Genomic DNA, 15,692 nt, shown 5'->3' with positions numbered 1-15,692 from the left:
ACCAATTTCTTTTCAATTTCTCCGGAAAAAGGAAAGAAGAAAAATCTGCTAATCATGGGACTTCTAACGTTACACTAAGTAGTAAGACCAAAAGATAAAATACAAATTTACAATAGGTTCATTCAGTGTTCAGTTAGCTTTATAAGAATACATATAGCCTCTAAGCTTTCGTATTTCCTCAGACGATTCGGTTAGCAAATGATCTACATACAAACAGATCCCAGCCCCACTGCAATAAACAGAATCGTATGAACACACAATGAGTTCCAAATTACAATTCAAAGTGAAATAATTAAAATTATTTATCATTTTCCAGAAACTACCTGAGAGGACCAAAAGGAAGCCAGATAACATCCCATCGAAACCTAGGCAAACTGCAATCAAAATGACATAATTACACAATGAAAATTCGTTGATCATCATCCTTATAAAGAGGCAACCAACAAGCATCACCAAGAGATGACATAGACTCTTTTATTCCCATCTCTTGTGCGTTATGACTATGATAGGAACAATACTAGGGTATTACTAAAGTACTGAGGGTATATTAGTGATCGTCTAGAGAGTTTAGCATATTTGTTGGCTACAAATAGAGGAGGTGAATGGATAAGATACACAATATCTTGGAGAGTAGGGCATGGGTGCAATCGAGATTGGGAGGATCCAAATACCTAGAAAACTTGGTTTACCTTGCAACTGTCTTATGTCGTTTATCAACTACCAGACTATCAGATTAGCTAAGCACTTTATTTTGGTTATACTATCTCTCTCTTCTATTACTACAAGAGGGATAGCCTCTTGTAAGTTAGTAACTCAATCGACTTGCTTAGTTGAAAACAGGTCACTGTCCTGTTTTATGTATATTTCAGCAATGAAATTCTCATCTTGTCGGGAGAGAGACCGGAGATATGTGGTTTGGTTACTATACCTTGCCAAAGCAAGCAAACACCCTTTAAGTATCCTGCCCTCCATACCCCTTTCTAACTAACAAAATTTCTTGGCCCCAAACCGCATACAAGCATTTTTTTCTCACGTGACTACACCCCTCTCCTCACTCCCTAACATGTATCCACTTTAGTAATTGCTATTAGAGAAAGGGCAAGACAATTGAAACGAAGTATTTGCATCTAACAACAAATGGCAAGTGAAGTCATACTGTATACATCTTCAGTTAGGAGCATAACTTTGATAAGATGATTATGAATTCTGCTAACGTACCTCATCATGAAATAAAACCAGAAAACTGAGAGTAGGATGCCAATAAAGAATGAGCACCAAAGCCATCGCCGGTGGTGACTAGACTTGCTCACAATCCCAACGATTGAAAATGTACAAGCTAAAATAGCAACCCAATCTGTAGAATTTTCAATTGTTGACATTAGCAAGATCCCAAAAATGGTGTGATAGCATAACTTAAAGAAATCGTGACAACATTTCCTGCAAACTTTCAACATTTGCAGGAAAAATAGATCTAAAGCATTTATCAGCATCAATATAACAAGGAAATGAGACTTGGCCATTGGAATGTTTGAATATGAGTGATCCAAAGACCGTTGTTGTCTATCAAAAATAAAGAATGAACTTCGCCATAAAATTGTGTTTAACGATTGAAACAAATTGAAGGAGTGAGAATCTATGATACAATAATGAATTGAAACTAATGGAGAAATTTGTAAGAAAAAAACCTGCAGCTATAATCATCCATGAATCAACATCCTCCATGAAGTAAGCATGATAACGCTGCAGAAGGGGAAAAAAGCTATGAAAAGTTGCCAAGAGCATCAACTCAATGCATCCTTTACAAGTACCGAGTCCATGACTAACATCATATAGAAGCAAAACAATTAAATTGAAGTTAAGTTCTTCGAAGAATTTGAAATTTCATCATTTCATGAAATCAGTTTAATAACATTCTCAGCAAAATTGACATACCAATTCCCATGGAGAAGAAATCTGCTGAAGAATCGAGTATAGAAGAAAACCCGCATAGCAAAAAAGAAATACCGCAAACACAGTCTGACGAACATCGGACAGAGAGAAGAACAATCAGACATGAGAACCCCTAATTTTCGTGAGAAATAAAATAAAAATCACAGAAATGAACAATACCCTCCATAGAAGACTCTGTTGATCATTTGCCCTTTCAAACGAACGAACCATCTCCTCTTGAACTGTAAAAATCGAATACCAAATTAGGGTTTTAACAAAACGTCTGGGAAAGAACTTCTGAGAGAATTGATTACCTTGGGTGTCGATGGGACGATAATCATCAAAGGATGGATCATCCCGAGTGGGAAGAGACACTTCATCATCCCGAGATTTCATCAAAATTCTTGCTAACTTCTTGATCGCCATCTTCTTCAACACTGCTACACCGTGCCGTGGTCTGGCTCCTCAGATTTGGTTTCGATGAAGAACGCCAATATTGAAGTAAGATTGGAGGAGACGCCTTGAGCCACCAACACGAACAAAGTCACATACTAAGGTAAGGGTGGTGACTTGTTGAGATTATTGTATCAAACATCAATTTTTGTTAATCTAATGTCGAATGACCCAAATTCTAAAAATAAAGACATTACTACAAGTCATATACTATGCTTCAATATGTTTCAAATTCTAAAAATCATCAAATTTGTGGTCTTATAAGATTTGATTAAATTGAGAAATGAAGTAACTTTACAAATCGGAGTAATTAAATAAAAAATATATTGGAAGGAGAATGATATGGTGCAAAACAATCTTTTAAGACATTTTTAGTAATTGACACTATAATATTGGACACGTAAGGAATGAGAAAAAAACCAGGTTTGAGTAAATGGACAAAGCGTAGGTCGATTTTGGCCTTCCTTTATTGCTAACAATGATAGTTGTGGTGCCGCTTGTGACTACAGAGGTGCATATGACCCTGTCAAATGCAATGGAAATTAGAGGAATCCTTTACAAAGATGGTACCACATTCTAAGATCGTTTCTATCTGATGACACAAACACATTGGTTATGTTTGAAGAAATTGGTGGAAATCCTCAATAAGTCTCGATTCAAACCATTACTATTGGAACTATGTGTGAAAATGCTAATGAAGGAATGACAGTAAAGTTGTCTTGTCAGGAGAATATATCATCTCTGAAATCCAATTTGCTAGTTATGGAAATCCGAAGGAAAAATGTAATTCGTTCAAACAAGGCTCATGGGACGTGATAAATAGTGCTATTTTGGTATAAAAGACTTGCTTTGGTAGGAAAAATTGTTCAATTGATGTATTTGTAATGTCATTTAGATTAGGCATAATGCAACCAATTTGTCTGCAAGATTAGCTATTCAAGCACTATATTCAATATATTTATGTATATTAAATGTAAATTTTAAGCCAACCAAATATATTTATATATGTTTTACTAATCACAACCAAAAGAGAAGCTAACAAGTTCTAAGTATTTTTTTGTTTTTTGTTTTACTGTTTAAACATTTCAAAAGAGTACAAATGTTTGTGTGCTTCGTATACCTTATCTAACAGTTGAAATTGTTCAAAAGAAAAAAAAATGTTGGAAAATTGTTAGAAACGGTATCATTAAGGTTTTGTGTTATAAAACTAGAACCTTTTAAAAAAATCATTAAACATAATTTCTCAGTCTCTCTGACAGGATCAACCACCGACATTTCACTAAAATATTAAAAAAGTTTAATTTATTGATTGTTTTGGGTTTTTTCCGTGCATCTCGTTAGACTTTACATCAAAATTCTAACAATTTTCAAATATTTTTCAAAAGTTTAATATTTTTACGAAATCTTGGTGGCAAGATGAACCGACAAAATATATTTCAATTATTTATCTAAAAATGTGCTACTTTTATAAAACAAAACCTTAATGACATCGTATCTAACAATTTCTCGAAAAGATTCTAAATAAAATATTATAACTTGATAAAACAAATTAATAAATAGGTTATTTTAGGTATCTGCGAAAGTTCCAAAACTAATATGCGAATTGGTGATTGGATAAAAGAATATACATACACACATTAACACATTGATGTGAGAAGTATATACGATTACATAGCAAAACTAACTTAATTATTAGAAGATTGAAATCTATTCGTTCTTAATCTTCAATCCCTAGAAAAGTCAATTAATTTGGTGCCAACTTAGAAGTTGGATAATAAATCCTTAACAAGTGCTATGGCTCTCAAATTAAAGACGATAGATGTTAATCTCCAAGCGGTTTGGATCGGTAAGTATCATGTTTTGTAAATTAAAATTAAAACAATAGTTACATCTATGGTCTAGAAAAGTAAAATAATCCTAATCATATTTTGTAAATTAAAGCAATAGTTACGTCTCTAGTCTAGAACAAGTAAAATCATCTTAGTTATCTCGATTATTTACAAGATTGAAAGTACTTTTATTTACCACCAAAAATATTTCTTAATCCAAGCCAATCATATTTTGAATTGATTTATGAGTGATTTAAAAAAAAAACTAATTTAAAAAGTTAGACTAAGAAAATGCTTATGAGTCGGAGTAAAGGTTTCGATTACTTTTTCTAATACCAAAAAAATAATTAATTAAAGTCATGTTTTAAGTTGATATGTAAGTGATTTTAAAAGAGTATTTCATGTAAGATCACTAAAATTAGAGTAAAACTATTTATGATAGAAATTTCTCACCCGATAAAAATCTTAGGAGCCATAAGATAATCAGGACTGTGATCCACAAATATCAATTTTGTATAGTTTCAAATAAGAGGTTTGAAAAAAAGCTACCGTAAAATAACGAAAACCTAGTTCAATTCAACGATAAGCATTCTGAAAATAAGTAGACTATCCCCTTTATAACCGAGAATAGAAAATTCATAATAAAAAAAGTCTAAAATACCCTTAATAGTAACGTGTTAAAAGATATAGAAAAAGGTAAATATTCACCATCTTCGAGAGTTTGAAGTGATGAGTTGTCCCTTCTCTTTAATATTACTTTCATAGATAGATTTGTATATTTAGAGCTTGATGGAGCTGTCAATTCATAATAATAAAGTTTGCTACTTTAAGTTTGATTCTTGAAAAAAAAAATCACTTAGAATAACATTAACATTAACATTATTTATATGGTTGCTATAGGATTGATAAAATCAATGATGATGGGTATCAATATTAGGTAAAATTTGCTATCTACTTTTTACATTAATGGACTCGAACATCAAGAATTGCATCATTGCTTTCATGTTGATGAACTTAATATTATAATGTTCTTTCTATCTTAAAGTGACAAAACTCATAACTTTGAAGATCATGATTGAATTTATGAGATCATTTTACACCGCATGTTCCTGCCTAACACTATATTATACAATAAAATTTTCTATTCTTGTCGGGTTATTTTTTAATCGAACGGTTGGAAACACTAAATGTTTGACAAAATCTTTTAAATTTTAAAGGTTGTGTTTTTTTTATCTCTAAATTTATGTTATTTATGCTATTTGCGACTTTTGTCATTTAGAAGAGTGTATTATATAAATTTGTAATCCTATTGGTGCCTCTGACTTTGCTTATGGATATAGCTAAACATACTGTTAGTAGACCACTTATATTTGTGTGTCGATTCTATATTGTTTTTATGTTTTCTTTTTCATGTTTGATTGTTGGTTTGTTGAAAATCATTATGAAAGAGTATCAAAAAATTATCTAATTATTTTCGAAGATTTGTTTGGTAGATTCGTAAGGTAAAAAATAAGCTATAGTTCCAATATCATACAGTGAACACTGATATTATAAGCTATTTGATCTCAGAGAAAGTTATTTCAATAACAAGCAAATGGTTGTGTGGAGTCTAATAGAAAGGTTGTTGTGGAGGCACACCCACCTCTTCTATATATGGTCAAACACCGTTGATTGATCACGAGGCATGTGGAAGCTAAATACTAACATGACATGGAATTCTAACAAATAGGTTAAACGTCTAGATCGGGTGATCCAAAACCATTTAGATTGAGCTTAGATGACATGGTTCAAGATCATCTCGTATTACAATTAGATAAAAGTTCCTGAAATAACAATTATCTCAGGTGGCCTAAATAGTCTTTCTAAGTTTTCAACCATCGCTATGAGAAAGATAGATTTTGATAAAGTATGACTATCTAAAAGCTCTTAATCTTCTAGTTAATGCTTCGAAGGCCATACAAAGGTCTATCTCTAGAATTTATCGGTTAAGTATATGTTTCGTTACCTTTTTCATGTATGATACCGATAGAGCATGTAAAAGAAAAAAAAAAGTCAAATTTGTTCACTAATAAAGTCGATTTTTGGATGAGATTGAGTATTGTAAAATCTTTGAGTATATAATGTTGTGCACTTAACTGACTTAAATACAATAATAATCTTTGCATTCTCTTTGATAATTTGATTTACATTTAGTTTCATCAAGAAATTAGACGTATGTTTGATTGACAACACTTCCAAATTTAGTATAGATCTAAGGACTCGAACCCCACTCAATATGTATATACATGTCCTATATATATATATGGACTCAAGTTCAAACCTCAATTTCTTACTTCTTTTTTTTTCTAGATTATTTTTACTAAACTATAAAACTCTCCATCAACGAAATTTGTGATCCACCACCGATTGACAATCTCTGTTCTTGCTATGATTTTATAATTTAATTAAGTTAGAAAATGTGTGTTTAACATACAACTCAAATTCTGTTTCTAACTATTGTTTTTAAATTTTAAGATTAAAGAAAAAAAGTAAAAACTCTAAAAAAAAACAACTTTTCTATGCTTTGATTGAATCTAAATTTTGAATTTTAAATTTAAAAAGGCAAAATTACAGTAAATAAAAATTAGAAAAAAAACTAATGTCTAAATCTACTATCACACATACTTGAAAACATGGAATACAAATTAATTTACATTTTAAAATTATCTACCAAACAACCCTACAAGAGATGAAAAACACTTTTTTTGGAACATAGAAAAAACAAATAGCTAGAATAAAAATAAAATTTAAAAAAAAGTCGGGACATATTATAAAAAACAAATATATAAGAATAGTTGCAAACATAATAATCAAATTCAAAATAAATAAATATATAACAACTTTTAAAAAAGTTACAAATACAGTAATATCATAAAATTTATTAAGTTTACGGGTGTTTATCATTAATAAATCAAATTTATCACCGATAAATTATAAAAGTCTATCACCCGTACAGCAGGAATGTATGAGCGTCTGTACTGATGGACTTGATGGTTGAAGCCCAAAATTTGTAGGCCCAAATAGAGAAGAGATACAATAATAAATATTATGAAGAAGAAGAAGAAGAAGGAAAAGGGAATGGTTTGGGGATCAAATCAAACAAGTAAAAAGATTTGCGATATCTGAAGAACAACGACAAGGGGGGAGAAGGATATTAAAGTCACCCACTTTTAACTAAAAACATTGCCCCAATTGGTTTCTTAATACCAATAGGTCACACTCAAAGAATTTTGATTGGACATTTACTTCATGCAGTTGTGTTGTCACGAGTGGCTTTAACATTTCTCGTGCCTCACTCACTTTCCCCTTTGTTTTTTTCCTTCTTCTTTCTTTTCTTTTTTTTCCTCTTTTCCTTCTACTTTTGAATTTTAGTTTTATTATTATTATTATTTTAATCTTTATTTTCCTAATCTCTTAAAAAGTGATCATTTTTTAATCCTATTACGATAAGATAGTCTCGACCACCTAAGAATACTCAATTTCTTTTTAAGTTAAAAAGATCGTCAAATCAAACGGGAAATTGAGTGAAATAACCACTCTTTAAAAGTATATAAACTAAAATGAACGTGGTAAGAATCCTAATCATTTTCGGTTTGTTAAAAATAAAAAAGATTTGTATGAAAATTTTGATTATTAGTTAATCATTTTCGATAAAAAAAATTGATGAACTAGTTTTAAGAATTATTGGAAGCATATAGAATTAGACAATATTTATAGTATAAGCCCTAAAATCAAACCCGGTAATTATAATGTAAAACAAATTTAAGAATAATAATGTGTATAGAGTCAATCAACAAGAGATTAGCTAGCTGTCTGACACTTGTACGTACAAATGTACAGTAAAATCTATGTGCAATACATCTAATGATAGTATTCTACCGTAGATAGATTCAGAAAGATTTTATTGTATTTATCGATATTTAAAAATGTTACTATATATATATGTGTGTGCGCGCTAATACCTTCATTAAAATGATATTTTAACGTACAACTGTGCAAATGAATCGTACCATTGTTGTGTGATTAAGATAAGAGAATTTCTTATCTCACTAATGTTCTCTTGTAAATAAGGAAGTGGTATTTTTTTTTCTCCTTTTTTAAAAGAAGATATTATTCGATGCTCTAAGTTCAATGTTACATAAAAAGCTATGTGTGGCTTCTACTTTATAGACATTTTTCTTTAGTGTTTAATTTAAAAATTTTTAATATCCTATGTTTTCAAACATATATTATACACCCAACATTAAATTAATAATGCCCCTTGACTTACTCACACCATACACCTAAATTAAATCTCTCAAAATAATACCAAGTCCACGTGACACCGGTTGATCTTTTTTTCTTTTGTAGAAAAAAGGTGACACCGATTGATTATTTTTATTAAGTGAACATGTCATTGTTAACATGACAATATCATAATATAATATTTAAGATCAATTAAATCGTAAATTTAGTTCCTATAAGATGGAAAATATTTGAGTTTAGTATAAAAAAATTTTAATCTTAGTTTCTACTATCATAAATAATACAATTCAAATTATTAAATTCTTTTTTCTTAAATCATATTACAAACTATCACATTCCTGATCGAATTATTGGCAAAATCATAAATAATTAAACCCTTAAGTAATTAAAAGTTAACATGTATCTTTATAGAGTGAAATTTAAAACGTAAATAGAATCATAGTATCAAATCTTGTTAAGCTATGAAATTTTGATGAAAACTTATGATTTCACGATAATGTGAGAGGTTTCATTGCTATAAATTTAGGAATAGTTCCAAATGTAGCAATTTTATTCAAAATAATTAAGTATATAACATCATTTTTGAAAAATTGCAAATATAGCAAAATTTGTCAAAATCTATCAATGATAGGAGTTTATCACTGATAGATTTTGCTATATTTGTATTTTTTTAAAAATATTATTACATGCTTAATAATTATTCTAAAAACTATTATCTATTGTAATAAAATTAAGATTTAAATTGATACTAGTAATATTTTTAATTTGAATTTGTGTAAAGTGATATATCTACCATAGTATAAAATGTTGAGATATAAGTTGAGATTATTTGTAGTGAAGTCATTTGAGTTCACACACACCCTCTCTAATTTGTCTCTTTTACTCAATGCCAAGTGCCAACGTAAGCTCAAACATAGCTTTACTCTCAACCAAAATAACTAACGCAAACATCAAATTTTAAAATATACAATTTTCTAAATGTATCAATTTACTTGTTTACAAACGAAGTAATTCGAAAAAAAAAAAAAGAAAAAAGAAAATTGTAACACATATTATTGTATCAATTGAATTTCAAAAATCATAAATTTTTATATTCTAAAAGCAAAAATTTCGATCCATCTAAAATTTAAATCAAATTATAGTTAAAAGTAATTATTTTAATGTTTGATTTAAGTGTGTGATGATAATAAGTTAAGAAGAAGAGTGTATTGACGGCAATCTCGAGGGGTTAAGATTTCACGGTAAGGCCACGTTTGAGCTTAGGGACCTACGTGTCACTTCGCACTGACTTCGACAACGACACGTTTACGGTCAAAACAGACCCTGTTGGACACGTGGATTGATTTTACCGCACAACAATATTCCACTTCTGTCTTTAAATAATGACACGTGTACGGATCACTCTATTTTCTTATAAATTTTTTTTTTTTTTTTTTTTTTTTTTTGCCGTCGCTTGTTCTCGGTGTCCTATGTTTATGCCATGTGTCCCTTTAGCACGTATTTGTGTCACCTTCTAAATCCTTCTATCCACGTGATTATGCCACGTCATCCCTATTCTATTTTCAGATTCGACTTATGATCTCTTGTACCATCACTCTTTTGGCAAATTATATATTTATATAATACTATGTTGTTATATTATATGATATTTGATTTATCATATACTAATTTAAACCTAGTTCTCAATTTTTAATGTTATGCACATTAGATATTTATTATTTGTCGTTGTATAACGCAAAAACATGAATTTCCGTGTTTCTTTTTTTCTTCTTTTAACTGAGAAATTTCAATTTATGACTGAGTTTAGTTAATAAGCAAATTTTTAGAACATTAATTAGGAGAATAACTTGTGAATTGAACATTTCTCCTTCTTTTGTTTAATTTGATTTAGTGTATTTTGTTGCAAATAGGTGAGTTTCTTTCTTTCTTTCTTTCTTTTTTTAATGTAAATGTGATGTGGGGTTGTGTTTTGATTTGATAGATGTCGACAAGTTTATGTGTTTATTTTTGGACTTGTTTAATTGTAGATGAGCTTTTAGATTAAGCTTGAAAAAGGAAGATACATTGACCTTAATTTGTATAAAATTTAAGTTCAATTTAATCAATAAATTAATTAATTAAATTATAAATCGAATTAAGTTTATCACAAGTTTAGTTTGATATTATTAAAAAAAATTGTTTATTCCTAATTAAATATGTGTATATATATATATATATATATAGTGTTAATTAAGTAATGGAATAAATATATGAAAGAAGCATGCCACGTTGGTGGTCATATCATAGTATGGTCCACAAATTTCGAGCATGTTGTCCTTAGTATAGGAAAAATTAAATAATTACATTAAAGTATGGTCCACCACCCTTGTCCTATGGTCAAGTACCCATGTTTTGCCATATATGAACTAACATAATTCTTGCTTTTTCTTTAACTTTTATACATATATATATATATATATGTATGTATATATATAATTCTTTTAATCTGAAGTAAACAAAACTCAACTAGTAAAAAATAAACTAAAATATTTATAAATTATAGAAAAATTAATTACTATGTTACCAATAGAAATTTATTAAGAGTTATGTGTTTTATGAAAGTCATAGGTTATCATATTTGTTTGGTAGAAATATTTTTTTAGGTATTTAGAAATATTTTAATTTACTTTGCTGGTTAGTAGAATTATTTTGAATTTGATTTTCTTTTTAAAATTAATTTAATTTATATTATTGTTATATGTTGTTTTTTTCATATAATTTTAGATTTTTTATTTAATAATTACTAATTTAAATTTAAATTTAAATTTGAATAATTTAAACAAACATGTCAAAAATATGAAAATCTATTATCTTGGAAGACATTAAAAAGCCTCTAGATGTCTTCCGTTACGCCTTTTTCTATGAATGTCCGATATATTACAATATCATAATAGTATGAATGTCCCACTAATAAAAATGTAAAATGTCAATAAAATAAATGATCTTTTCTCTATCAACGTTTATAATCGATAAGACTCTAAAATTTTAATATTATATATATATATAATAAACTTCATTTTTAATATTTATTCTCCATTATCTTTTAAAATTAAACAGTATTTAGTTTCCAAACTAATAAATTTAGTTTTTCATTTTAAATTTATTTGATGATATTTATTTAGTTATTAGAAAAAGATTTTAACTTTTAAATATTGACCAGTAGTGAACTTGGTTTGGTACTTTCATCAGAAAAAGGAAAAAATGGAACAAAGCAAAGAGGAAACAATTTGGTTTTATTTGAACAATGGAAAAGAAAAAAAGAAAAAGGAAATCAAATCCCTTTTGATTTTATTCCCTTTGATTTGATATTGCCAGCTAATTTAATTTAATTTAGTTTCATTATGTATGCCTCTAAAAAAATACATCAATTAATTAACATTTGTTCAACATGAAAGTTAAAAGATTTTATGTTAAAGAAATAAAAATCATAGGTTTCTTTTTAAACAACTGGATATTTGAATCAAAGAGTGTATATGTTCGTTGATCACCGATTCTCGTTCAGATATTAAGACAATACTGTTAAAGAAATACCCTACACGATCTCTTAGTTTATCATTTTATAGTAACTGGTGCCGTGTACGATCTGTATTTAAGTAGGATGTTAGTTTGAATTTATTCGCCAACGTAAAATTAGCTCGAGATAATTGATATATGCTTATTCTCTTTTCAAATTCATATCTCTATCGAATCGATTTTATTAAGAAAAAATGGCTAATTTGATTCTTGGTGTCAATTCCTTGTATGAAAGAGGAGACTATAACATGAAAATATATAGTAGAGGAGACTATAACATGAAAATATATAGTATTTGTCAACATTAAATTACAAGTCTTTATAATTGGATTGTGCAAAAGTTGATTTGGAGATATAACAAATAGTTTGTCTTTTGTGTACCTAGTAGTTAAATCTCTATGTGTAACCTAGCGACACTGTTTCAAAACGTATTTGTTATAACGTTTACTATTTACTGTCTATCTTCTTTCTCTTCCTTTTTGACACAACACTTGTTATTGTTTTTCTATTCATACTAAAATATTTTACATTTTGAGCATAGACTATTAAAATTAATGTTAAAATAGTCCACGCTCGAAAAACATATTATCATAACTTACAAACTAATGTAACTAATGATTATAACGACGAACTCAACGTCTCAACCATCCCCTCAATTAGTTATTATAATATGTAAGATACAATACGTTATATTTGATGTGCACAATATTTTAATATGGGTAGAAAATAATAAACACTATATGTAACGTCTCGAGTCTAGGAGAGAGACATAAATGAATTAAGATCGAATCTGAAGGAGAGAAATCCTAATGAAACAAAAGTATAATCAACAAATTAACTTCTTTAAAAAAAAAACGAAAGTTACTACTTATATTCAACAAGCGACACATTTTTCTCAGTGGCTCAATCCTAGAAACTCCATATTGAATGATCTTCTGAAAATTTCCATAAAAAACGTATGAGTGAGAACAAGACTAATGACGTTGTTTTGTTCGAAGCCATATAGATTTTGAATCTTGGACAATTGACTAATAAAACACTATAATCGTAACATTTCGTTTTCTTTTGTAAATGATCATTAGGCATTATCGACCACCGATGCTACACCTAATCATTGTTCTAGTTAGATGATTTTCATGGAAACAAAATGGAAATGTTGTAAAATTAGAGGAATAGGGTATAAGTTTTTAATATTGTTGTTAAAATGAGAATGTAAATATAGGGAAGTGTTGGGGGTTGAAAGTAAAGGTGGGGTAAGGGTAGGGGTAGGAGTGGGGATGGGAGAAAAGAGTTACGTGCCGCAATAAAGGGCACTCACCCCTTGTTTGGGGTCGCCAAGTGTCCTTTGTTCCATCACTACCAACATCTCTTCTTCTTGCCTTTCTTTATGCTCACTCTCCCTCCTTTTGTCAGTCCCCTAACTTTTCCTTTTTCCTTTTTTCTTCTTCCTTTTCTTTAAATTCCTTATTTATTTAACCACACAAAATCTACGTTTCAATATCTTACTATAACATAATTTAATTATTTTTTTTTGTCACATCTTCTGAATCAAATAAAAATCAATCTACATTTTAGGTTACATTTTTGTTGTGCACTACTTTCATTTCAAAGGTTATGATGACCTATGATTCCCATCTTATTTGCATATTTTTTAAATACAATCTATAGTCAATCAAATTTAAAATACATACCCTTTTTTTTAGAAGATATTTTTCATTCTAAAATTTGATTTAAATTTTATGTCAATAGAAAAATAGATATCAAAGAAAGGAATTTTGAAGTGAAAATCGTATCTCTAAATTTAATTTAAAAGAAGAAACCGTAATGTTTATCGGGGAGTTCGAATTATTACTATTAGAAGCTAAAATTAAGCTTATAAATATTCAATTAACTAAATATTTTTTGTTTTGTTATAATATTTTCTAAAATATGTTAGATTTAAAAAATTTTAAATAATATGTTTTTGGTTTTGAAATTTCATGAAAATTTGAATTCTTTGTCCTAAAAATTTACAAATGACTGGGAGAAAAAAAATTGTTGTGGAAATTAGAGAAAAAATAGTTATGAAATGAGCTAAAATTTTGTATTTTGTTGTGTAGGTTGAAAAAGAAAAACTTGTCTTAACTTTTGATATTTGAAATGGGTTAAAACCACGAACTTTATTAGTCTCTTCGTTGTAAATATATTTAGATGTTTTTTTAGAAAAAAGAATCTCGACCAAAGGGCTTGATTATACAAAAAAAACAATATTAATTACATGCTTTATGAAAATTTATCTACCAAAATTAAGAGATATATTTAGAAGGTTCGAATGTAATTAAATTATTAAAAATCAGAAGATAACAGAATGAGACGAAAATGAAATCGTGATTTGTGAAAACATACGTAAAAGAATTGGGTTTAAATATGTTGGAACGAAATTAGTTTTAAATTGCAAATTAGACACATATTGCTCAATCAAAATATGAATTTTCAATTTCGTTTACATTAAAATACTAATTAATAAAAACAAAAATGAAAAGGTTAAAATTAATATTTACAATTGTTTTATTTTGTTCTCAATTGATCTAGAAATAGAGTTTCAATATTATTTTTTTTATTTATATTCTGCCAAACCTCAAATTTTCCATTTATACATTACTCCATTTTCTATTGTGATTTTAATGGAAAAGTTAATGAAAAGGTTATCTTTAACCTCTCAAATTAAACAAGTTTAGAGGTGATTAATATATTTATAATATCCTTTTTTTTTAATTAACACGTGACTAGAGATTTAAACATATGATTCCTATCAAATTTAACGTATAAAGTAACTTTATAAAAATAGAAAAAAAAAATTCATTAAAATATTTACACTTTGTTGAAATTATATTATACCTTTTACTTTTACTATTATCGAACTAGACGATAAAGTCGAATCTTAAATTTAAAATTAAAATAAATACGTAATTCTTTAATTCTATTAGGATTAGAAAAGATTTATAAGGATGAGTAATTAACAAGAAACATAATGTAATGTTGGTAACAATATAAAGATGAAAGTGATAATATGATTGATGAATTGATGATTACTATTAAACGAAATTTGATTAGGGTAAGGGGGTGAGGTAAGCTAAGGTGTAAAGGGAAGGCAATCCGTCAGCTGTATTTAATTTTGTATGGTTATGTAAGTGAGGATTATAAATGATGTTATTAATTATGTGGAAATGGGAATTTATTAAGACAGTGCAGTGACCGTCTGATGAGTAATAGTACCTTGAGATGGTGACACGTGGAGATTATGGTTATTATAGTATTCAGAATATCTCCGTCGTGGAAGTCTCTAGAACCGTTGTTTATAATCTGACGGTAACGACTGGAGGGAACTAGAGAATCCCTCCCCCGTCACCGTCACCGTCACCGTCACCGTCTCCATTATTTATTTATTTATTTATTATTATTTTTTTGAACTGGGCGTAAAAATTGGAACGAAGTTGAGTTAGTGTTAACTTAACCATGGTTGGTTTAACCTAACCTTGGTGGATGGTTTGGTTCCCAAGTAGTTTATAAACGCCATGGGTATGGCGGTGGTTTTGGCAAGGAGTGTTGTATGAAAAGTTTTGTAACCGTAAAATCAACCACCGTGTTCTCCGGCCGACGAGATGT

General features: G+C 28.7%; 1 protein-coding gene across 2 annotated transcripts; it reads right to left on the bottom strand.

Annotated features, from left to right (window-relative positions):
• Positions 1-46: 46 nt before the first annotated feature.
• LOC103492288 (uncharacterized) lies at positions 47-2,607 on the bottom strand. Of its 2 annotated transcripts, none has more exons than XM_008452592.3 (7): positions 2,244-2,607; positions 2,110-2,171; positions 1,933-2,016; positions 1,686-1,819; positions 1,219-1,354; positions 324-374; positions 47-229 (listed from the first exon to the last, which is right to left on the bottom strand). In XM_008452592.3, exons 1-7 carry the CDS (start codon positions 2,310-2,312, stop codon positions 130-132), a joined length of 636 nt encoding a protein of 211 aa, XP_008450814.1. In that variant the 5' UTR covers positions 2,313-2,607; the 3' UTR covers positions 47-129. The 2 variants fall into 2 exon arrangements, with proteins under 2 accessions (XP_008450814.1, XP_008450815.1); XM_008452593.3 differs by having other exon boundaries at positions 1,686-1,740; positions 2,244-2,595.
• Positions 2,608-15,692: the final 13,085 nt, after the last annotated feature.

Source organism: Cucumis melo, chromosome 2, assembly GCF_025177605.1.
Source record: "Cucumis melo cultivar AY chromosome 2, USDA_Cmelo_AY_1.0, whole genome shotgun sequence".
NCBI classification, from domain to species: domain Eukaryota; kingdom Viridiplantae; phylum Streptophyta; class Magnoliopsida; order Cucurbitales; family Cucurbitaceae; genus Cucumis; species Cucumis melo.
This window is presented reverse-complemented; position numbering and strand designations above follow the sequence as displayed.